The sequence below is a fragment of the Geotrypetes seraphini genome, chromosome 9 (assembly GCF_902459505.1).
Source record: "Geotrypetes seraphini chromosome 9, aGeoSer1.1, whole genome shotgun sequence".
In the NCBI taxonomy this organism is placed as follows: domain Eukaryota; kingdom Metazoa; phylum Chordata; class Amphibia; order Gymnophiona; family Dermophiidae; genus Geotrypetes; species Geotrypetes seraphini.
The window spans coordinates 2,886,848-2,911,118 of record NC_047092.1 but is presented as its reverse complement, the minus strand read 5'-3'; the positions used below and the strand labels follow the sequence as shown (position 1 = coordinate 2,911,118).

At 42.5% G+C, this 24,271-nt stretch overlaps 1 protein-coding gene across 3 annotated transcripts in view; it reads left to right on the top strand.

Moving 5' to 3' along the window:
- The window catches only part of SEMA3D (semaphorin 3D), a 236,473-nt gene extending 213,009 nt beyond the window's left edge, over positions 1 to 23,464 (top strand). For all 3 annotated transcript variants that reach the window (XM_033959416.1, XM_033959417.1, XM_033959418.1), the window contains exon 18: positions 22,718 to 23,464. In XM_033959416.1, the coding sequence (XP_033815307.1) occupies positions 22,718 to 23,143 (426 nt within the window). In that variant the 3' untranslated portion in view covers positions 23,144 to 23,464. The remainder of the gene's footprint in view (positions 1 to 22,717) is intronic.
- The last annotated feature ends 807 nt before the right edge of the window (positions 23,465 to 24,271 follow it).

Here is a 24,271-nt window from a genome sequence, read left to right as displayed (position 1 = left end):
GAAAGTAGGCAGCAGGGAAATGTGCATTCTCAAAAAAAACGTCCAAAATGAGTTGTTGTTTTTACTTAGAATGGCCTACCTCTACGTTCAGCAGTTTAATCGCCCAAACCACAACTACATCTATCCTTAAGACACATTCCCAACCAAAAAAAAAAAAATCGGTCAAATCCCAAACGCCCAAAACAAGACCTTTTAGGCGAAGGTGGGACCTTAGGCACATGGGCCAACCTAAGATTCTTGAGTCTACCACCCTCAACCTCAAATTATTCCCTCTGGTTTTACCGTTTTCCTTTCTTTACATTACATTACATTACATTACATTACATTAGTGATTTCTATTCCGCTTGTGCCTTGCGGTTCTAAGCGGATTACAAGTTAGAAGACTGGACATTTCCAGTAGCATTGCAGTACATATAATCAAGAATGCGTTAAGTTACAATTGTTGTTCTGGACTTTTCCAGGATAAATTGGTAGTAGATATTAGATAGTGATAGGTTGTTTAGACGAATAGAGATAATATTGTCCGGATTCTGCTGTTTAGACGAATAGAGATAATACTGTCCGGATTCGGGTGTTGCTAGTGGTGGTGTTAGGGTAGTCATGAGAGCATTTTCTAATACTTTTGTGAGGTTATGATGATGGGAAGTTTCTTTCTCTGGAATAGATTTTGCTCTATGTTAATACCTTTCAAGTATTTGAACGTCTGAATCGTATCTCCTCTGTCCCTCCTTTCCCCTCGGGATCAAACGGGGCTTTTTCTGCACTGACACTGAGATTTCATAATTCTTCCATATTTTTGTCATTAGGTCAGTTTTCCAGAGAAGGCAGCCTAGTTTGGGCTACGCTGCTGTTTCTTATTAACTATCCTTGTAAAGTATTTCACTATATAATGGTATATTAACCTGATCTTACTTTTGCAAGAGCCATTAAAGCGACAGCTGTGTTTACACTAATTCTCTGAATAACTTGTTGCACTTTGAACTTAAATACTCTGGGACTGAGAATATTTTCTTCTATTTTCCTGTCGCAGAAGTGTTCTCAGTGATTGTTCAAACTTATTTCAAAGAGATGGTAACATACCCTCCGTGACATACTGCAGCTTCCTGAGGGAAGGGAAAGGTCAGACTCCAGACTAGGTGGGAAGAAAGTGTCCCTACAGGACTTCTCCTGCCTTTCACCCCGAGGTCAGGGTTGGGAAATGCACTTCCAGTCTGCTGGGCCAGTGGGAGGAGGAAGGGTCTCCTGTGGCACTGGACCTGTCACCAGGTCGTTCCACTGTCAGTGGGAGTGAATTTTTCACAGAGTCTTTGGAACGCTTTCCAGAGGTCAGAGCAATTCTCTTTTGCTCATCAGACGTTCTCGAAGGGAAGGATGGTAAGGATGCGCAGGCCATATGGTCTTTATCACCTTCGTTTCTGCATGTTTTCCAACAGTCAGAGTATTCTATTATTCACTGGATAGGGATATTTTTTTTTATTGATTTATGGGATTGAGTGAATGAAATTATTTGGCCTTCGAGCAGTGTTTCTCATTCCTCTCCTTGAGCACATCTAGCCAGGTGGGATTTCAAAGACTATGATTTACATGCAACGGCTTTCCAATAGTGTATAAGTTCATCTCATGCATATTTATTCCGGGAATCCTAGAACCCACCTGGCTATGTCTACTTCCTGAAGAGGGTTGAGCAGCACTGGCAAAGAACACGTTATCTGCTGATGGTTTTCTTGAAATATTAAAGCGTTTTAGTCACTTCAGTCATTGGTGGTCTTAGATGTCCAATACTATTTATTTATTTTATTATTTATATACCACTTATATCCTAAGTGGTTTTACATTCAGGTCCTTTATCATATTTCCATATCTGTACCGGTGGGCTCAAACTCTATCTAGTGTACCTGGGGCAATGAGGGGATTAAGTGACTTGCCCAGGGTCACAAGGAGCAGTGAGAGATATGCACCCACAACCTCTAACCAATGCACCACACATTGGCATTGAATTTCTGGGTTAAAGTTCGCCACTGCAAATTTTGCCAGGTCTGAGTGGTGTAGAATGGGAACATAAGAACATAAGAATAGCCTTATTGGATTAGACCAATGGTCCAACAAGCCTAGTAGCCCATTCTCAAGGTGGCCAATTTAGGTCCCTAGTACCTGGCCAAAACCCAAGGAGTAGCAACATTCCATACAGAATCCCAAAGAATAGCAAAATTCCGGAATTCCAAAGAGTAACAAGGTTCTAGATTCTCAAACAGTAGCAACATTCCATGCTACTGATCCAGGCCAAGCAGTGGCTTCACCCGTGTCTTTCTCAATAAAAGACTATGGACTTTTCCTCCAGGAACTTGTCCAAAACTTTCTTACAAACAAGCTACACTATCCGCTATTACCACATCCTATGCAGGCGCGTTCCACAGCTTAACCATTCTTTCAGTGAAAAAAAATTTCCTCCTATTGTTTTTAAAAGTATTTCCCTGTAACTTCATCGAGTGTCCTCTAGTCTTTGTAATTTTTGACGGAGTGAAAAATCGATCCACTTGTACCCGTTCTGCTCCACTCAGGATTTTGTGGACTTCGATCATATCTCCCATCAGCCGTCTCTTTTCCAAGCTGAATAGCCCTAACCATTTTAGTCTTTCCTCATTGGAGAGGAGTTCCATCCCCTTTACCATCTTGGTCACTCTTTGAACCTTTTCTAGCACCACCATAGCTGAACTGCTTCAACTAATAGCCAATCTGTCGATCAAATCGGGAAAGATTCCGGAAGACTGGAAGGTGGCGAATGTTTTGCCGATCTTCAAGAAAGGTTCGAGGGGAGATCTGGGAAACTACAGACCTGTGAGTCTGACCTCGGTACCGGGAAGGATAGTAGAGCCACTGATAAATGACAACATCATTGATCACCTTGACGGACACGGGTTGATGAGGACCAGTCAACACGGTTTTAACAAACTTGCGGCACTTCTTTGAGGGAGTAAACAGACAGATAGATAAGGGCGATCCAGTCGACATTGTATATCTGGATTTTCAGAAGGCGTTCGACAAGGTTCCGCATAAACGACTACTTCGGAAAATTGCGAGCCATGCAAATACTCACGTGGATTAAAAACTGGCTGGAGCATAGGAAACAGAGAGTGGGGGTAAATGGGCAATACTTGGACTGGAAGAGAGTCACCAGTGGGGTGTCGCAGGGTTCGGTGCTTGGACCCGTGCTCTTTAACATCTTTATAAATGATCTGGACAAAGGTAAGACAAGTGAGGTGATTAAATTTGCGGACGACAAAGTTATTCAGAGTAGTGAAGACGCAGGGGGATTGTGAAGATCTACAACGTGACATAACCAGGCTCGAGGAATGGGTATCGACATGGCAGATGAGGTTCAACGTGGATAAGTGTAAAGTGATGCATGTCGGTAACAAAAATCTCATGCACGAATACAGGATGTCCGGGGCGGTACTTGGAGAGACCTACCAGGAAAGGGACTTGAGAGTTCTGATCGACAAGTCGATGAAACCATCCACACAATGTGCGGCGGCAGAAAAAGGGCAAACAGAATGCTAGGAATGATAAAGAAAGGGATCACAAACAGATAAGAGAAGGTTATCATGCCGCTGTACCGGGCCAAGGTGCGCCCTCAGCTGGAGTACTGCGTACTGGTCGCCGTACATGAAGAAGGACACAGTACTACTCGAAAGGGTCCAGAGAAGAGCAACTAAGATGGTTAAGGGGTTGGAGAAGCTGCCGTACAGAGAAAGATTAGAGAAACTGGGCCTCTTTTCCCTCGAACAGAGGAGATTGAGAGGGGACATGATTGAAACATTCAAGGTACTGAATAGGGGATAGACTTACTAGATAAGGACAGGTTGTTCACCCTCTCCAAGGTAGGGAGAACGAGAGGGCATTCTCTAAAGTTAAAAGGGGATAGATTCTGTACGAACGTAAGGAAGTTCTTCTTCACCCAGAGAGTGGTAGAAAGCTGGAACGCTCTTCCGGAGGCTGTTATAGGGGAAGACTCCCTCCAGGGATTCAAGACAAAGTTAGACAAGTTCCTGCTGAACAAGAACGTGCGTTGGTAGGGCTAGTCTTGGTTAGGGTGCTGGTCTTTGACCAGAGGGCTGCCGTGTGAGCAGACTGCTGGGCATGATGGACCACTGGTCTGACCCAGCAGCGGCAATTCTTATGTTCTTGAGATAAGGAGACCACAAATGAACGTAATACTCCAGATGAGGTTTCACCATGGAGCGATACAGGGGCATTATAACATTCGTAGCCTTGTTAACCATCCCTTTTTTAAATAATTCCCAGGATCCTGTATGCATCAAGATTTACAAAGACTAGGGGGACACTCAATGAAGTTACAGAGTAATACTTTTAAAACTAATGGGATGAAATATTTTTTCACTCAGAATAATTAAGCTCTGGAACGCGTTGCCAGAGGATGTGGTAAGAGCGGATAGCGTAGCTGGTTTTAAGAAAGGTTTGGACAAGTTCCTGGAGGAAAGGTCATAAGAACATAAGAACATAAGCGTTGCCTCTGCCGGGTCAGACCAGGGGTCCATCGTGCCCGGCAGTCCGCTCCCGCGGCGGCCCCCCAGGTCCATGACCTGAAAGTGTTCCCTACCTAACCTGAAATATCCATACCCTATTCGCTCAATGTCCTGTACGGTAAACCTCTATCTGTACCCTGTTATCCCCTTCGCTTCCAGGAAGTCATCCAGTCCCTTTTTGAACCCCAGAATTGTACTCTGTCTTATTACCTCTCCGGGAAGCGCGTTCCAGGTGTCCACCACCCTCTGAGTGAAGAAGAACCTCCTTGCATTCGTTATGAATCTGTCTCCTCTCAGTTTTTCTGAATGACCTCTTGTTTTAGTTGTCCCTGCTAGTCTAAAGAATCTGTCCCTCTCCACCTTCTCTATGCCTTTCATGATTTTATAAGTTTCTATCATGTCCCCTCTCAGTCTCCGCTTCTCCAGGGTAAAGAGCCCCAGCCTGTCTAACCGTTCGGCATATGAAAGGTTCTCCATACCCTTTATCATCCTCGTTGCCCTCCTCTGGACCCTTTCGAGTATTGCCATGTCCTTCTTGAGGTATGGCGACCAGTATTGGACGCAGTATTCCAGATGTGGGCGCACCATTGCTCGATACAGTGGCAGGATAACTTCTTTTGTTCTGGTAGTGATACCTTTTTTGATAATGCCCAACATTCTGTTCGCTTTTTTTGAGGCCGCTGCACATTGTGCCGCCGGCTTCATTGTGTTATCTACCAATACCCCCAGATCTTTTTCCTGGCTGCCTTTCCCGAGTACCCTCCCTCCCATCGTATAGCTGTACATGGAGTTCCCCTTCCCTATGTGCAAGACCTTACATTTCTCCACATTGAAGCTCATCTGCCATTTTTTTGCCCACTCACTCAGCTTGTTCAGGTCGCTTTGTAATTCTTTGCATTCCTCAACAGTTCTGGCCCTGCTGGAGAGTTTTGTGTCATCCGCGAACTTGATAACTTCGCACTTTGTCCCCGTTTCTAGATCATTAATAAATATATTGAACAGCAATGGTCCCAGCACTGACCCTTGCGGAACACCACTTGTGACCCCTATCCAGTCAGAGTAGTGCCCCTTTACTCCTACCCTCTGTTTCCTGTCCGCCAGCCAATTTTTGATCCATCTGTACACGTCCCCTTCCACCCCGTGACTCCACAGTTTCTTCAGTAATCGTTCATGGGGCACCTTGTCAAAGGCTTTTTGGAAATCTAGATATATAATGTCTACTGGGTCACCTTGGTCCAATTGCTTACTTATCCCCTCAAAGAAATGCAGTAGATTTGTCTGGCATGATCGGCCTTTACAGAAACCATGCTGGCTCGATCTCATCAGATTATTTTTTTCTATATGCTCATTGATACCTTCCCTGATCATTGATTCGACCATCTTCCCTGGAACGGAGGTTAAGCTCACCGGTCTGTAGTTTCCCGGGTCGCCTCTCGATCCTTTCTTGAAGATCGGTGTAACATTCGCTATCTTCCAGTCCTCCGGGATTACCCCTGTTTTCAAGGACAGGTTGCAAATATGCTGCAGTAACTCTGCTGTTTCATCTCTGAGCTCTTTCAGTATTCTCGGGTGGATCCCGTCTGGGCCCGGAGCCTTGTCCGTTCTTAATCTATCTATCTGCCTAAGAACGTCTTCGAGGCTTACCTTCATGCATGATAATTTCCCCTCTTGATCTCCCCTGAAGATTTTTTCCGGTTCTGGCACACTGGATGTGTCCTCTATTGTAAAGACCGACGAGAAGAACTTGTTTAGCCTACCAGCCACCTCCTTTTCCTCTTTCACCACTCCCTTCCGGTCACCCTCATCCAGGGGCCCCACCTCCTCCCTCGCTGGCTGTTTCCCTTTCACATATCTGAAAAATGGTTTGAAATTTCTTGCTTCCTTGGCCAGTCTCTCCTCATACTCTTTCTTGGCTTTCCTGACTACTCGGTGACATTCTTTTTGTTGCTTCCTGTGCTCTCTCCAGTTTCCTTCAGTTTTGTCCTTTTTCCACTTCCGAAATGATTTTTTCTTGTCTCCTATCACTTTCTTTACTTCACTGGTTATCCATGCAGGGTCCTTTGTTTGATTTTTCTTGGAACCTTTCCTAAATCTTGGTATATATAGGTTTTGCGCCTTGTTTACTGTGTCCTTGAATAGGGACCAGGCTTGCTCCACAGTCCGAGTTTCCTTGGAGCTGTTTCTGAGCTTCTTTCTCACCATTTGTCTCATGGCATCATAGTTCCCTTTCTTGAAGTTAAATGTTATTGCCTTGGTTCTCTTTCCCATAGGTACTCCTACTTGCACTTTGAACTGAATCATGTTGTGGTCACTGGTTCCTAGTGGTCCTATGATCTCCACATCCTTCGCGGGGCCTTTCAGCCCATTGAGGATCAGATCCAGAGTCGCTGATCCTCTCGTTGGTGCCTCGACTAGTTGTTCCATGAAGCAGTCCTGGATTGCTTCCAGGAACTCCATTTCCTTTGCACATTTTGAATTTCCAAGACACCAGTCTATCCCAGGGTAGTTGAAATCTCCCATAACTATGGTGTTTGGGTTCTTGCATTCCCTTCTCAGCTCGGCTACCATTTCTGTATCTTCAGCTTCAGTTTGCCCAGGTGGACGGTAGAACAATCCCATCTTTATCTCAGATCCGTTGCTTCCTGGTACTTTGATCCACAATGACTCCAGTTGGGCATTTGTCTCTGCTGTGTCCACAGTGGTTGAGTGAATGGTATCCCTTATGTATAGTGCTATTCCTCCCCCCTTCTGGTAAGTCCTGTCTTTTCGGTAGAGTTTGTATCCTGGCAGTACTATGTCCCATTTGTTTTCCTCGTTCCACCATGTTTCCGTGATCCCTATGATGTCTAGTCTCTCATTTTTGGCCATGACTTCTAGTTCCCCCATTTTGTTCTTTAGGCTCCTTGCATTAGTATACATGCAGTTCAAGTCCTGGCATTTTCCCTTCCTTTCTATTTTCCCTTGCATTTCCTGCTTCATTCTGTCCCCTTCCTGGCCTGCCAACTCCTGAGTATTGTCTCTTTTGTCCTCTCTTTGTGGTAGATTCCTATTGCCTTCCCCTTGTGGCGTGTTTCTACTGTCCTCCTCTTGTTCTTTCTCATCATCCAGTCCCGTTTTGACTTCCCCTTTCAGTATGTTCCTCCTTTCCCCTTCTCGCTTCATCTGACTCCCTTGTTTGTTCATAGTCTGTTGCTTGCCACTTGTGTCTTCCCCAAAATCTTTCCCCTCAGTACCCTCACTGGGTACTGTTTCCCGAACCGTCGATACCAGGTCGACTGTCGGCTTTCCCCTACTACTTAGTTTAAAGCTTGCTCTATCGCTCTTCTGATGTTATTTGCTAGTTGCTTAGTTCCCGCCTTGCTCAGGTGTAGACCATCATTCTTGAAAAGCTTGTTCTTTCCCCAGAACGTTGTCCAGTTCCTCACAAAGAGAAATCCCTCTTCCTCACACCATTTTCTCATCCATGCGTTAATTGATTGTAGCTCTGTCTGCCTCTTCGTTTCTGCCCTCGGTACTGGAAGGATCTCTGAGAAGGCTATCCTCTGGGTCCTCATCTTCAGTTTCCTTCCTAAGATCTTGAATTGTTCAGTCAGTGCATTTTTGCTGTAATCCCTCCTGGTGACATCGTTCGTCCCGACGTGGACTATCACTGCTGTCTCTTCCGTCTCTGCTCCTTCCAGGATTCTCTCAATCTTGTCAACGATGTCCTTTGTTCTTGCTCCTGGGAGACAGGTCACTAGCCGATCCTCTCTCCCTCCTGCTATGTGACAGTCTGTTATTGAGAAAGACATGGGGGAAGCCACTGCTTGCCCTGGATCGGTAGCATGGAATGTTGCTACTCCTTGAGATTCCGGAACCCTGCTACTCTTTGGGGTTCTAGAATGTTGCTACTACTTGAGGTTCTGGAATCTTGTTACTCTCTGGGATTCTGGAATCTTGCTATTCTTTGTGATTCTGTAGGGAATGTTGCTACTCCTTGGGATTTGGCCAGGTACTTGTGACTTGGATTGGCCTCTGTGAAGACGGGATACTGGACTAGATGTCCCAGATGTTCTTATGCTTTTTAGGTAGGTCTATCTGACCGTGTGAATTATCAGCAGTTAGCTGGCTTAGTGGTACTTAGCTAATCAAAAGAATTATACTGCTGTATAGCATTAATAGCAAAATTAATAAAAGTATATTGTAAAAAGACATCTGCAACTTAAGCAATAATAGTTTCACAATCCATCAGAACCGTGGAGAAATAGAGACCTCAGAAAATATTGTGCCCAACAATATCAGCACCAGAGCTAATCACATTCATCGGTCTCTAAAACATCTCCACAAATTATAGGATCCAGTCACAGAATTTTCATATAAAGGTGCAGAATGTTCTAAGAACATAAGAATTGCCGCTGCTGGGTCAGACCAGTGCCCTAACTGAGTCTAGCCTTACCTGCGTACGTTCTAGTTCAGCAGGAACTTGTCTAACTTTGTCTTGAATCCCTGGAGCGCGTTTTCCCCTATAACAGTCTCCGGAAGAGCGTTCCAGTTTTCCACCACTCTCTGGGTGAAGCAGAACTTCCTTACGTTTGTACGGAATCGATCCCCTTTTAACTTCAGAGAGTGCCCTCTCGTTCTCTCTACCTTGGAGAGGGTGAACAGTCTGTCTTTCTCTGCAAAGTCTATTCCCTTCAGTACCTTGAATGTTTCGATCATGTCTCCTCTCAGTCTCCTCTTTTCAAGGGAGAAGAGGCCCAGCTTCTCTAATCTCTCACTGTAAGGCAACTCCTCCAGCCCCTTAACAATAGTCGCTCTTCTCTGGACCCTTTCGATTAGTACTGTGTATTTCATGGACGCAGGAACTAATTTCCACATAAACAAGTCCACATCAATTTTAAAACTGGTTTGCTGCAGGTGGAGTGATGGCTGACATAAATGGGCCATGCCTATGCATGTCATCCTGCCCTGTAACATCGTTATGAGCCCTGGATGACTGAGATTTCAGAATATCTAATGCCATCCACAAAAACTAGGCAAGTATTTCCAATATCTGAATAGGTGAATCAGATTCTATACTGTATGAGAAAGAATTAAAGAGGTATATTCAGGTATTTATAAGAAAACTGAACGCTGCATAATTTCAGAATTATTCAGGCTTTCGTGCTCTGCAATTAATTTTGCAAATAATATGTAATAATTATAAGCTGTCCCCTTGCAATCGAGTTAATGTCACTGGAAGCGCATATATCCTTCAAACAGTGTCCGAGATCATCTGATTCTGCTTCCACTGTATGAAGATATGTCTCAGCTACATTCATCGTGGATATCCTGACTGCCTCAAGAACCACTGCTGTGATTCAAAGGAATAGGAGAGGTAGCGTCAGTGTTTACAACCATCTGGGAATATTCAGCCATTCTGCAAAGTTGCCTGAGGTTGCCATGGCTACTTGGAGGGGTAGTCATTGAATTAATCCGAGCTGAAACCACGCTGGTCTGGACCTGTTGATGCTCCTAAGTCAGGAGAGCTTCCCAAGAGTTTCAGGACAATTGCTGAAACTGAGAAATGAATTTTACCTGGGACTAGTACTTGCTTCTCCAATACTGCAGAATATACAACTGCAGTTTCCAGCTATACTGATTGAATTAGCACAGTGTCTCTCAAACTGTGTGCCCCAAAGAGATTCCGGGTGTGCCACGAGAGAATCCAGAATTTTATGTTAATTTTATAAATTTCCTTCATAAGTGTACACTAGAAGAGATAACATGCACATCGCATATGCAAAAGTCTATGAATATTATAAGCATCTGTGTGCGTAAGGATTCAAGTGCCCAGACAAGCATCATTCTTTGAAAACTAAAGGCAAGTAATTTTTTTTATTTTTTATTCTTATGTAGTAATTATCCTAACTTGAGCAACAAAGCAATCAAGGCTTTCTTACTGTTTGGATCTTCTTATCTTTATGAATGACTACAGATGGTGGATGATGAAATGCGAGTTTGCTTGTCGACCATCGAGCTGCATTTTTTGTTAATTTGCACTCAAAAACAAGCTCATCCAACGCATTGATTAGCAATTCTATTCTATCTACTTTAGTTTCACCATTGTTACAATTACCCAGACATAGCTTAAAGAACTTTCAATAAATAACTCTCAAATTCAATTTTTGGTTGGTTTTGCAATTTTATAATTTCAATTATAATGTGCCGAGAAAAACATTTGTTCCGTTTAGCTGCCAGAGCTAAAAAAAAGTTTGAAAGCCACTGCATTAGCCGAAGAAGAACAGTCTTGCTTAGCTGATGAATTTGGTCTTCGGTTCCCATGTTCACTGCAGTGAAACAAATGCTGGAATTGGCATCAAACAGGACTTCCAGAGGCACGAGCTATAGAAACATTAAAAGAAAAACACTCTAGGAAAAGAGCAAACACCACGTCCTCGACCTAATAAAATGACTTCTGGTAAACATCAAACTTCTAGGGTAGAAATCGGCTGCTTTGTCCCCCTCAGTCCAGAACTTTACAGATGAAATGTGTCTTCCAATTGTGCACTACAATTATCGCATACACGGTTCCGTAACTAAGGCGCGCCGGACATTGGCATGCCGACAAAGACATGCTGACAACTGGGCACAGGGCGTATGTGCGCCACTGGTCCCGCCACTTTAAACCGGTAATGTTACCGCTGTGAGAGGGGTATAGGGGAAGCCCCCCAGTATAGGTAGAAGTCCTCATGCTCCCATTGGGGGTTGTTTGGAGGGGTGAAATCCCCCCCCCCAAGTACACTTAAAACTTCTGTTTTCCATTACGTTTTTGGTGTTCGGCAGTTTTTCAGTGTAGTGGTGGTAGTGGTGGTGGTGTGAGGGGGGTTCTCCACACACGCACACCCCCAACGGGAGTGCAATGAGATTGAGAGGGGACATGATCGAAACATTCATGGTACTGAAGGGGATAGACTTAGTAGATAAGGACACGTTGTCCAACCTCTCCAAGGTAGAGAGAACGAGAGGGCACTCTCTAAAGTTAAAAGGGGATAGATCCCGTACGAACGTAAGGAAGTTCTTCTTCACCCAGAAAGTGGTAGAAAACTGGAACGCTCTTCCAGAGGCTGATATAGGGGAAAACGCCCTCCAGGGATTCAAGACAAAGTTAGACAAGTTCCTGCTGAACAAGGACGTATGCAGGTAAGGCTAGACTCAATCAGGGCACTGGTCTTTGACCTAAGGGTCGCCGCATGAACAGTCTGCTGGGCACGATGGACCACTGGTCTGACCCAGAAGCGTCAATTCTTATGTTCTTAGGGCACTTAACTTATAAAGTACTTTGCTGTGCACTGGTGCTTTAGGCAATCCACACTTAAGCCATTCTATCCTTCTCATCTTTCAAAAACAACTTTACATCACACTTCCTGTTTCTCTACCCCCTTCATCAACCAGTGAACTGGGGTGGGTGGGTGGGCTATAAAATGCCTGTGGCCAAAAACCACACCACCTCTCTTTACCTCTAGCCCACTCTGTACATTCGACATCCTTCGCAATCCATGACAGTTTACCATTGATCTCCTCTTCCATAATCACAGTGTTCCTTTCACTTTGGACATCATCAAAAACTCTTTCCAGTCAACAGAGCCAATGAGCGGTTGCAAGAGTTACCAAGATATTAAAAAGTACCGGAAACACTCCCGTATTCCATCTCACATGAAGCACAAAGCTGTCCTTGGGCTTGCTTTGAGAAATTCCAACTGAAAACAGGTACAGATAATCCAAGTCCACATTATAGTAGTCAAATCTGCCTCCTCGCACCTCTTCAAAAGTGGACCATGGTGAACTAAATCAGCAGTGCCAACTTTTTCCATCACTCAATTTTGAATGCAATTTATAGAATTTCACCTTACATCACTTACATGTTCCATTACAGAAGAGCCTTATTTTAGCATCCTGCTGTTTGTAAACGATAATAGTCTACACATTTACTTTTACAAGAGGCACCAAGTTATAGAGTCCTTCATCTTCTTACATCTTAAGCAGTGGTATTCTGGCTCTGCTTATGGATCCCAGTGCATATTCACCAATGGTAGATAGTCCCCTTGACATCAGCATTCAGCAAAGGAGTACTAAGGTGTATCCTCTAAAAATACATATCAGCTCTGGGGCAGTCCAGTGTGCCCATGGTACTCGATTCTCCTCAATGCAATTTATGTAAGTAACGCTTTAACATTCTGTAAAGATCTGTGCTATTGAAATCATCTCTGTCACATACTTTGTGTGTTCCCTACTAGCTAGGTACTTGGGACTGGGTTGGCCACTGTTGGAAACAGGATACTGGACTTGATGGACCTTCGGTCTATCCCAGTATAGCAGGCGTTATGTTCTTATGTGAGCCGAGTAGAGGACAATTGAACCATTGTGATATCACTGGTGAGGTTGGTGGAATGAGGCATTATGACATCACAATCTCATCTCTGGAATGTTGCTACTCTTTGGGTTTCTGCCAAGTACTTGTGACCTGGGTTGGCCACTGTTGGAAACAGGATACTGGACTTGATGGACCTTCGGTCTATCCCAGTATGGCAGGTGTTATGTTCTTATGTGAGCCGAGTAGAGGACAATTGAACCATTGTGATATCACTGGTGAGGTTGGTGGAATGAGGCATTATGACATCACAATCTTATCTCTGGAATGTTGCTACTCTTTGGGTTTCTGCCTGGTACTTGGGACCTAGGTTGGCCACAGTTGGAAAGAGGATACTTATGATCTTAAAAGCTGATGATGGAAATTATTTCATCTGTTTCCAGGATTGTTCTAGCATGAAGAATGCACTGTAATTAAAAATCTTAATGAAATGGAGATGCTACCTCAAATCCCTTCGGTCTCTGTTTCCTCTTTACCTTGATACTTTTTTCAGATGTTCCTTAATGGCAGGGGGTTTGCTTTGAAGTTGGCATCTTCTCATAAACAGCTGCAACGTTTCAGCTGTGAAGGAACACGGACATGTGAATCATTTGTAATGAGGAAGTTATCTGAACGTAGCATTAGGAAAGGACAAAAGGTGGTGACCTTATTTGATGTCACCACTTCCATGTGTTCTGTTCACTTCCATGCAGTCAATTTATGACCTGTGTGCATAAATGCAATTGTCCAGTTTGTAACTTTCGTCTTTAAATACAGCAATATCTGTACATGTAGCAAAACACTCAATCATGGCTTATGGTTAATATCTTTACGGTAAGAGACTCCACTAATTGTTCAAAACTAACTTAAACTATGAATGTTGGATGCTCAGTTCTACCAAATGATGTCACACTCACGTGAGATAAAAAAACAAGAACCATCATGGCAATACAACGTTGTCTCTCTAGCCAACCTCAAATTAACGTACAGTAAGTTGTATAACACTCAGTTAATAAAGTAACTTAGTAACATAGTAGATGACGGCAGATAAAGACCTGAATGGTCCATCCAGTCTGCCAGTTCTTTTAGAATGTTTCATAAATAATGGATGCTATATTATATATAACTGGTAAGTGTTTTTCTTGGTTCTCCAGGTGCGGTGGTTAACTTTCACTGAGGGAATAAATGAGCACACAGCAATAATAATTTAAGTATTGTGTTCAATATCGGTTGCCTTATCTCAAAAAAGATATAGCGGCACTCGTTTGATAGGTCACGACTTGATTACTGTAACATCGCCTACGTAGCAATTTCCCAAAAGAATATGCGACGATTACAATTAATGCAAAATGCAGCGGTCAAACTGATTTTCGGGCTAAAGAAGTTTGATCATGTGACACCTTACTACCGACAGCTGCATTGGCTACTGATGGAGGCACGCGTAAAGTTTAAGTTCGCCTGTCTCTGCTTTAAAATACTATACGGTCTAGCCCCTAAATACAAACTGACCTTTTCTCCTTCTCAGCCAACAGACATAAGAGAAGCTCATATTTGAACTTCGTTTCCCACCCCCCCCCCAGTTAGAAGATGTAAATTCAAAAGACACCATCAACACCTTCTCTCACATCAGGCAACATTATGGGGTAAAGATCGCCCCACTACTTATGAGGAATTCAGGAAACGCCTAAAAACATATCTGTTCTGAAGTACAGTGGTGCCTCACACAACGAACTTAATTCGTTCCAGGAGCAAGTTTGTTATGCGAAAAGTTCGTTATGTGAAACGCGTTTTCCCATAACAATACATGTTAAAAAAAATAATTCGTTCTGCAGCATAAAATATGCTAAGATGACATAAAAAAAGATAAATTTGTCAAAATGGTGAAAATGGTGGTCTTGCTGAGGCCAAACTCTTTGACGAGGTCACACTGTTTTACCCCACATTCACTCCTTCTAATTATTTCCCGTTTCATTTCAACAGAAATCACCTTCCTGCTTTTTTTAGAAGCCATGATATATAAAAAATATTGAGTTTATCTTAAAAGGACGACTGTATACAGTGAGAGAGGGCAGTTAAGCGCAGTGACTAACGACTGCCTGCAGTGCCTGCGCGGAAGGATGCAATACATCGGCAGCTCGGGCGACTTCGTTGTGTGAAACGAAGTTCGTTGTGTGAAACGAAGTTCGTTGTGTGAAACGAAGTTCGTTGTGTGAAGTTCGTTGTGTGAAACGAAGTTCGTTGTGTGAATCAAGACATGAAGTTTGTTGTGTGCAGCGTTCGTTGTGCGAGGCGTTTGTTATGCGAGGCACAACTGTATCTAGACAGCTGACCCGTACAACTCTTTCTCTTCAATAACTATTCCCTTGAGCTGTTAGCCACTATCTTTTCACCTCTGTTAAGTTCAATCAATTTCTACCATCTTTTAATCTTTGTAAACCGCATAGAACTTCATGGTCCTGCGGTATATAAACTGTTATTATTATTAAAATGTTCAAAGAAGAGCGAGAAAGATGGAAGGGGAAGGAACTCCTCTCGTAATAGGAAACACTAAAAAGGTTAGGGCTCTTCAGCTTGGAAAAGAGACGGCTGAGGGGAGTAGAATGGGTACAAGTGGATCGATTTTTTAGTCCATCAAAAATTACATAGACCAGGGGACACTTAATGAACCAATAGGAGGAAATTATTTTTGACTCAGAAAATAGTTAAGCTCTGGAATGCATTTGCCAGAAGTTATGGTAAGAGCAGTTAACATACCTGGTTTTAAGAAAGGTTTGGGCAAGTTCCTGGAGGAAAAGTCCATACTCTGCTATTGAGAAAGACATGTGGGAAATCACTGCTTGCCCTGGATCGGAAGCATGGAATATTGCTACTATGTGGGATTTTGCCAGGTACTTGGGACCTGGATTGGCCATTGTGAAGACAGGATACTGGATGCTTGGTCTGACCCAGTAAGGCTTTTCTTACATTCTTATGGGGTTTTTTTTTAGTGACGTTTGTTATACTATAACCTACCCTGTTATATTAAATGCATTTTGGGAGGCAAAATATATTAATTAGGTATTTCCTATATTTTTGGATTTGAATATCTGTCTTTGCATACACCCAGAAGCACCTCAAGTTTCCTTTAAAACAGATTGGAACCCCTGAGTAAATAAATGAGCTTGCGTTTCAAAGATCGAGGGGTTAAATAGTCAGCCAGCAGCTCATTCATCCTCTCTCACTTCTTTTCCAAGGTGAAGAGCCCTGATCTGTTCAGCCTTTCTTTGGAGGGGAACTGATCATCCCCTTTATCAAAGGAGTATGTTCTGGGGGTGCTAAGCACCCCAATCAATTTCAAATGTTGCCATCTATGCCCCTTTATCTTTTTCGGTTGCCCTTCATCAGTTCCATTATTTTTTCAATGTGCAACAACAGGAATTACACATAGGTCCCAATATATCGAATACAAAGCCATTACGATGTCCCTGTGGTATTCTCTTGCCCTGGATCGGTAGCCTGGAATGTTGCTACTCTTTGGGTTTTTGCCAGGTGCTACATTGGCTAGATGGACCAATGGTGTGACCCAGTAAAGCTATTTTCATGTTCCAAAATAATTCCTAACATTCAAATTGATTTTTGAATATCGATTGACGCTGAGTCGAGAATTTCAATGTATGAGGGGATGCTGAAAAGTCCTCAGCCCAAGCAGGAAGAGAATGAGGTGAATATGGTTCAATCAATGATCTGATTTATTTGGTCATTCAATTTTTTAAGGAGCTCAGAACAGGTTACAAATCAGGTCCTTCAAGCCTTTTCCCTGTTTGTCCCGGTGGGCTCACAGTTTATCTAATCTACCTGGGCCAATGGAGGATAAAGCGATTTGCCCAAGTCACAAGGAGCAACGTAGAGTTTAACCCACAACCTCAGGGCGTTGAGACTACACCATACTCTGTTTCTGCAAATTGGCACTGAACGAAATAAGATCACACTCTTTTTCTGCTACAGAGAATTTAGGAAGTTGCCCCTTGTACTGTCCAGAGTGATTTCAAGACCCTTTTCATGGGTGGCGATTCCTAATATGGAACCCTCTGTGTGTTCCTGACCTAAACGTATCATTTGGGACTTGGTCACATTAAACCTACATCTGCTATTTAGACTCCTGGTTCCACAATCTTGCCAGGTCTTCAACCCCAGTAGCGGTGGCAGGACAGGCCTTGATACCAACCCCTTTCCCCCCCCCAAAAAAACCTAGAGAAGCAGGCAACTGAGTGTATGATTCTCTGCATACCCAACCACCATCCATAAGCAGCTGAAACGTCCCCTGTCACTCCTGTACCCAAGGACTTTTCCAGACCAATTTTCAAAGGGAAACTGTGCAGGACATTTGCATTTGAAAATGCCCGCCTAGGGGGAAATTTTAAAAAATCACCCCAGAGAATGTTACCTAAGTCACAACTTCAAGTCAAGAATAGAGAATTGTTTACCATATACACTTGAATATAAGCCAGTCTGAAAATAAACCAAAGTAACCATTTGCCCCCCTAAAAAGGTTGACCCAAATATAAACTGCTGGTTTATATTCAAGTACCAGCACAGGTCAGAAGCGACCCCTCCTCCATTCCCTGGTGTCCTGTCTGCCGGCTTTGCAGCCAAACAGCCAGCCAATCCACCCCTTTTCCAGGAACAGCGGCCCCCCCCCCCCCTTACTTTCCGTGGGCCTTCAGTACTGCCCTGGTGGTCCAGTGGAGTGGGGAACAGGAGCTGTCTTCAATCCCTCCCTCCCAGTGACTTTGTGCAACTAGCCCGCCCCTCCCTTTCCGGTCTCCCTGCATGTCTACCTTAGATCCCCAGTGGTCCAGCAGTGAGGTGAGGCAGGAGCGATCCCTTAATATTCCTGCCCAGCAGTCTCCGTAGTGAAAATATGACTGCCGTGAGATTGCAAAGTTTGCCTGGGATCTCATGGCAGTCATTTTTTTCACTATGGAGACTGTCGGGCAGGAGTGTAAAGGGATCGCTCCTGGAATTAGCTTGAATATAATCCAAGACCCCCATTTTTGGGCCCACAAATCTCAGTTTATATTCGAGTTGTAGCCACCACCAAGGTCTTTAAGTATAACACAACAGCGTCTCTGGTGGCCACAGCAAAAATGGATCTTAGCATGCTACTTAGTAAGGAGTCAGCCCTACAGGGACTGAAATAAGGTAAAATCAAAACACAAAATTTTGCTGCAAAAATTCTCAACTTAGTTTTATTTGTCAGAATGTGCCAAGGCAAAAAACCAAATTCAATTTTAGAAAAGAAAATTTCAGGGGTAAATCCTGTGTAGCTTTCAGGATTTCCCTAGACAGGTCAATCAAAACCAAAAACTGTACTTTTCAATAGAAACACTTTCTTTTTGCCACAGCAGGACACAGGTAAGTTCAGTTTGTCAGCCCTAACAGTCCAGGCTTTCCAAAACACAAAAGTAACACGGAAGCCACTAGCTGCTCACAAGCAGAGCTGGGGCCGGGAGTTTTGCCACAAGTTTGCCTTTAAAAGCTTCTGAAAAATAGCTTCCAAAACGCCTGCCCAGTCTTTGGCAAACTTCTCCCTCTTACAAGACAAACCCAGCTTCCCATAAGCTTGGGCTGAAAAATGCAAAAATCAAAACCACCCAGTTTCTTTTTAGTCCTTTGTGCAGGCACCAACCAGTGCCCCACACCCACACTAAGTCCAAAACAAACACTTGGAGTTTTTTTAAGCAGAGTCTTTAATGCTGCCTCCGCAAACAACACAGTTCTGGCAGCAAATGAAAAAAGAGAAATATCACCAAAATAAGCAGTAGCAAAACAGTCTTATTCAAAAGTGTCCAAAAATCCAGCAATACAAAGCACTGTCTTTAGTGCTTCTTAGCAGCCAAACTCAAGTCCATTAATTCAGGTGCTGCAAACAGTTCCTCTGAAGCCAACTCCCCTTGAAGCTCCATCGGCTCTTCCTGGGCTGGTGCTGCCAACTCTGGGATGAACCCGGCTTCCTCTACTTCCATCTGGTCTGAGGTATTACCCTGGCTTAAGCCTGCAACCTCTTCCTTAGGGAGAGAGCTATGTCTTCTCCCTACCATCTCCCCCAGCTTAGAGAAATCTGCTGGCTTTTCATGTGGGGAGCCATGCTCTGCCCTGGCTGAGCTGGATCTCACCTGGGTCTCTCTAGGGCTCCCCCGGTGGACATTAGGGAAATGACAGGGACCACGGCAGGCATGGAGCCTGACTGGTCACATTGTATATTCGGTATATGATCACAATCATTGAGGAACCCTCCCTAGATCTTCAGCTTTGTAGTTCTATGATGGGATCAGATGCAACACTGCAAAATCTGCATGTACGAAAGGTATTATAGGATTAAAATGAAAAAAAAAACTGCTGAAGTCAAAAATACAAATAATCCAAAACATTGTGATCCAAGTCACAGTGTACTTTCTAATCTTATTTACAGGTTTATTTATTTATTTAATATAAAACTATGTCAACTTTTCAGCAAATTTCAGTGGTTTACAATATTAAAATAATCCAATTATAAGAAAGGAAAGCCATAATTCAGATAGATAAAATTCGCACCAACAATATCGGATAAGAAGAATGAAACAGCGCTACGTTGGCCATTTGCTATAACAGTTGCATAGAGTGGCAAAGGAATTTTTAATTTAGCATGATTACCTCAGTATCAATTGAGATAACTCTTCTTTTTCTCATCAATAATTTCATTACTCCCTAAGAGCTAATCACTCATTGGCATTAGGTAGGGACTTTTGGAACATCTGAGACTCTTCTGTTGCCATGTGGCAGACTTTTCTTAGGCAAATATCCCCAAGAAATTTGATGAATCTAGAGAAGTTCTTCAAAATAAAGTCCACCAACCCTATGGATACAATGTGGAGATTTATGTGTTCTTAAGGCGGAAAGACCTCAAGTGTTCACAGCTAACTGGGCTTTACACTAGTCTTGTCCAGGTGGTCTAACGTGAACTATCACTGGTCTTTAATTGCTTGTTTGATTATTCTCTTTGAAGATTTTAAATTTCTCTATTTCTCTATTTTTATTTTTTATAAATTATTTTTGCGAATATTTGTGGTGATAAAACCGTCAGTTTTTTTTCAGAGCAATATTTCTAATTTCAAATCGCGTTGTTTCATTTACACCAACTGGTTAAATAAAGCTGTTTAAATAAAACTAGTTTAGTAAAGCACATGATACTTAACTTTGTGTTGTATTGTTGAAGCTTTGATGCTGACAGTTCTTTACAATAGGAAGCTGAAAAGAATAGCTCAACCCCTATCGCAGCTGATTCTTTAGCTCTTTAAATTCACTCTTTGCGGTCTTACGCTCGACGGAGCGACTCCGTTTCATTCTATTAAGAACTTCATCGGGAGATTGACAAAGGAGTTTATCCTATTACTCTTCTTTTATTGATATCATTAACGGAAAGAAGAAAGAGAAGGACCTTATAATACTTATCTTTGAAATCGAGTATCTGTGGCACTATAAAATATGACAACTTTAACAGCTGGGGAGAAAAGAGGAAGTCGTGTTATGGAATCTATTATTGTCCAAGGAAGACAGGGAACAAAGAGCGTGTTTGTGGTTTCTAGTAATTCATTTGGATAACATTTGCAGTATACCACTGGAACTGAAGGCCCAGCAAAAACTGCTGTATTTAATTAGATCCAAATTAGAATGCTGTGAGCAAGGCACATTTTCATACTACTGAAAACATAATTAAGTGAGGAAACCGCTGGATTATTAGAGTTTAAGTGTAGTCAAACTTCAGCCAAGCAAAAAAAAAAAAAAAAATATATATATATATATATATATAATATATATAATATATATATATATATATATATATTACTAGCTGATGCCCCGGCGTTGAACGGGTATTTAATTATAGCAATAACACATTAAATGGATTGAAATAAAGATACTTTATAGTGGTGAATGAAATTATTTTTTTACAGCTTTATAAAAAGTACAATAATCAAATTATAATGTGAAATATTTGACAAAATGAATACAATACAACTAACACAAAACTTGATTATAAACAACAATTTTAGTTTCACCTCCAGGAGCAAGAACATATACATTCTTGGGTGAACCCACCCTTGATCAAGCAACATAGAGTTGTCCATGGGAAAAACAGGGGGATCTTAAATCCACTCCACAGTATGTAATAGTCTGTCCCTGTGATTTGCTGATTGTGATAGAGAATGCAAGTCTCACTGGAATTTGCAATCTCTTAAACTGAAAAGGAAGATCTGTTGGAATAAGTGGCATCCAAAAGTTTCAGTATTGATTTAAACAACTCAATATGTGGAAACTCAGGTTGAAAAGAAACTCCATGCAGTTTTTTCCCGGTTCAGAATGGAACCTGTGTTCCTAGTTCAGCATATGTGAGTACTCATGTAATGTAATAACATTATGAACTGGGGTGCATGAAGGAAACAGTTACAAACACAGTTAGAACATACAAACTCTATATGTATGGTGTCCGTGGTAGAATAGAAACGATGTCCCTAGTGGTTATAGTGTCATAGAAAGTGTTTTATAGTTGGAATTACTGTGAGAATGGCAGCTTTTTACATCCTTTCCATTGACATGAATGGGTGAAATCTCATTTTCTGTTTGTAGCTCCGCCCACGTGTGCAGGTGGGCCGCGAGACCCCCAGAACATATCACCCCAGGTAGTGAGGGATCTGCATACCAAGTTTCGTTCAAATCGGTCAAGCTGTTTTTGCGTGATCGCGGCACATACACACACACACACATACATACATACACACATACATACCTCCGATTTTATATATATAGATATATATATAAATAAAGCTATAAACTTCCTGATACGCACCTATATATATATAGGTGCGTATCAGGAAGTTTATAGCTTTATTTAAATTTATTAGATTATACTGGGAGGAATGTTCAGTCGGAGGTGATAAGTGGCTAGCAAGCTGCTTCCAGTCATGGGCTGAACTAATCCTGGATATTTAGCGCTGGGCCATGTGTGACTTCCAGCGTTGAATATCCGATTAAGCTGACCCAGAAGTTAACAGGGCTCTTGCCAATATTCAAATTGGTGGCCTGTTAACAGTGGTGTAGAAAGGGGGGAGGAGAACCACCCCAGGTGCCATCTTGGTGACAGTGCATGCACCCATCCTCCTCTCTATCTCTCCCCCCCCCCACTGTCATGCGTGTGTGTCACTTCCCTTTCCCCGTACCTCTGTAACATTTCCAGTGCCAGCGTCAGCTCTTCCTCTTATGTCACTTCCTAGACACGGGTCCAGGAAGTGACATCAGAGGAAGAGCCATAAGAACATAAGAATTGCCGCTGCTGGGTCAGACCAGCGGTCCATCGCGCCCAGCAGTCTGCTCACGCGGCGGCCCCCAGGTCAAAGACCTGTGCCCTAACCGAGACCAGCCCAACCTGCGTTCATTCTGGTTCAGCAAGAACTTGTCCAACCTTGTCTTGAATCCCTGGAGGGGTTGCTGCTCATGCCGGGAAGGGAATGGTTACGCATATGCAGTTGGGGAAGGGGGGTAGAGAGGACATGTGGCGGTGCCCCCACCAAGATCCCCCCCTCTTACTACGCCACTGGGTGTAAGAGGAAAATGGAGATTCGATGCTGAATTTTGCAATGTGTCTATTTTATAAATCATGTTTGTTAATGATTGTAATCTGTTTAGAATGTTTGAGATTATACATGTTTTAAATAAAAAAGACAAGACGGAATCTTAAGATTCCTTTATACGCTATCAACTTCTTATTTTTCCTTTTTCAATAATTCTATAGATACTTTCTGAAGAAAGAATCATCAAAACTGAATATGGGCTTCTGATCCGCAGCTTGCAGAAGAGGGATTCCGGGACGTACTTTTGCAAGGCACAGGAGCACACGTTCATCCACACCATAATGAAGCTCAACGTGAAGGTCATCGAGAACGAGCAGATGGAAGCTAGCCAGAAAATCGAAGACGAGGACACGCGGATCCGAGATTTAATCACAGAGTCCCGGCTCAGATACAAAGACTATATCCAGCTGCTCAGCAGTCCAAACTTCAGCCTGGACGAGTATTGTGAACAAGCGTGGCACAAGGAGAAGAAACGGCAGCGTAACAAAGGCGGGGCCAAGTGGAAGCATGTTCAGGAGATAAAGAAAAGCAGAAACAGGAGGCACCATGAACGGAAAAGTCCTGCTGCTAGGGCGGAGCCTACATAGTTTGTAGACGTCAACTGGACTCTTGTAAAGGACCCATTCAAATGGCAGTAGGTGTACCATACGCCTCCTATTAATATTTCATTTACACTAGACTGGGGCTCATTTCTCCATTCAGGACTGTACATACCGGAGACCATGCATAGTTCTTTCTTTGAATACAGCATTATAGAATTTCAAGTTAAGTGTTGTGAATACCAACTTTATAAATAATGTCTTTTTTTTTTTTTGTCTTCTATAGTTTGTGTATTCAATGTACCTCCTTTACATGGGGCAAGCTAATAACTTTGGTATTTGGTGCTTTATTTATTAAAATATTTAGTAATATTTTATTCTCATGTATATTTTAACATGAAATCTAGGGCAAGCCTGATTTTTTTTTATTTTCATAAACTAAAAGACTAAACTAAAACTTAAGTTTATAGACTGGGTCATCTCCAAGAAAATGGAGCTCGACTCTGTTAACAATCATATCATTAAAAAATGATAATAATAAAAATGATGAAGTGAAAAAAAAAAAAGGACGGAAGAGAGAAACAGCCCAAGGTCATAGAGATGACATTGGGAAAAATTAAGAGGAGTGGGTTGTTAAATATTTTGCAAATAGTAATGTTTTCAATGTTCTACGAAATAATTGAAAAGAATTTATTCCAAATCTTTGATAATTTAAACATGAATTTGCCAAGGCCTTAATGCAATACCCTTGATTCTGCCCTATCTATGAGTTATAAATGATTGTATAGTTATATCTTTGATTTGGGATATTTAAAGACCCGGATTCCAATCTTACATGGGTCTCAAAGATAAAAATGTTAATGAGCCTGATTTAGGGATCAATATTCAATTGGATAAGGGCTAGTGAGCATGATGGACAATGGCATTAACCAGATAACGCCACTGAATATTCCTTCTGACCACTTCGACACTAGACAGATTACCAGGGCAGTCTGTGAGGGGAGCATGAGCATAGCCAGTTGATATCCAGTTAGTCATGACATTCAGACCAGATAAGTTAGGATGGCAGAAATGTTGACCTAACTTTAGATGGTTACCTATCCAGTTAGTGATTTGAATATTGCTACTATCTGGATTGCAAATATTCAGGGCCAGCAGGTATTTGGACACAGGCTT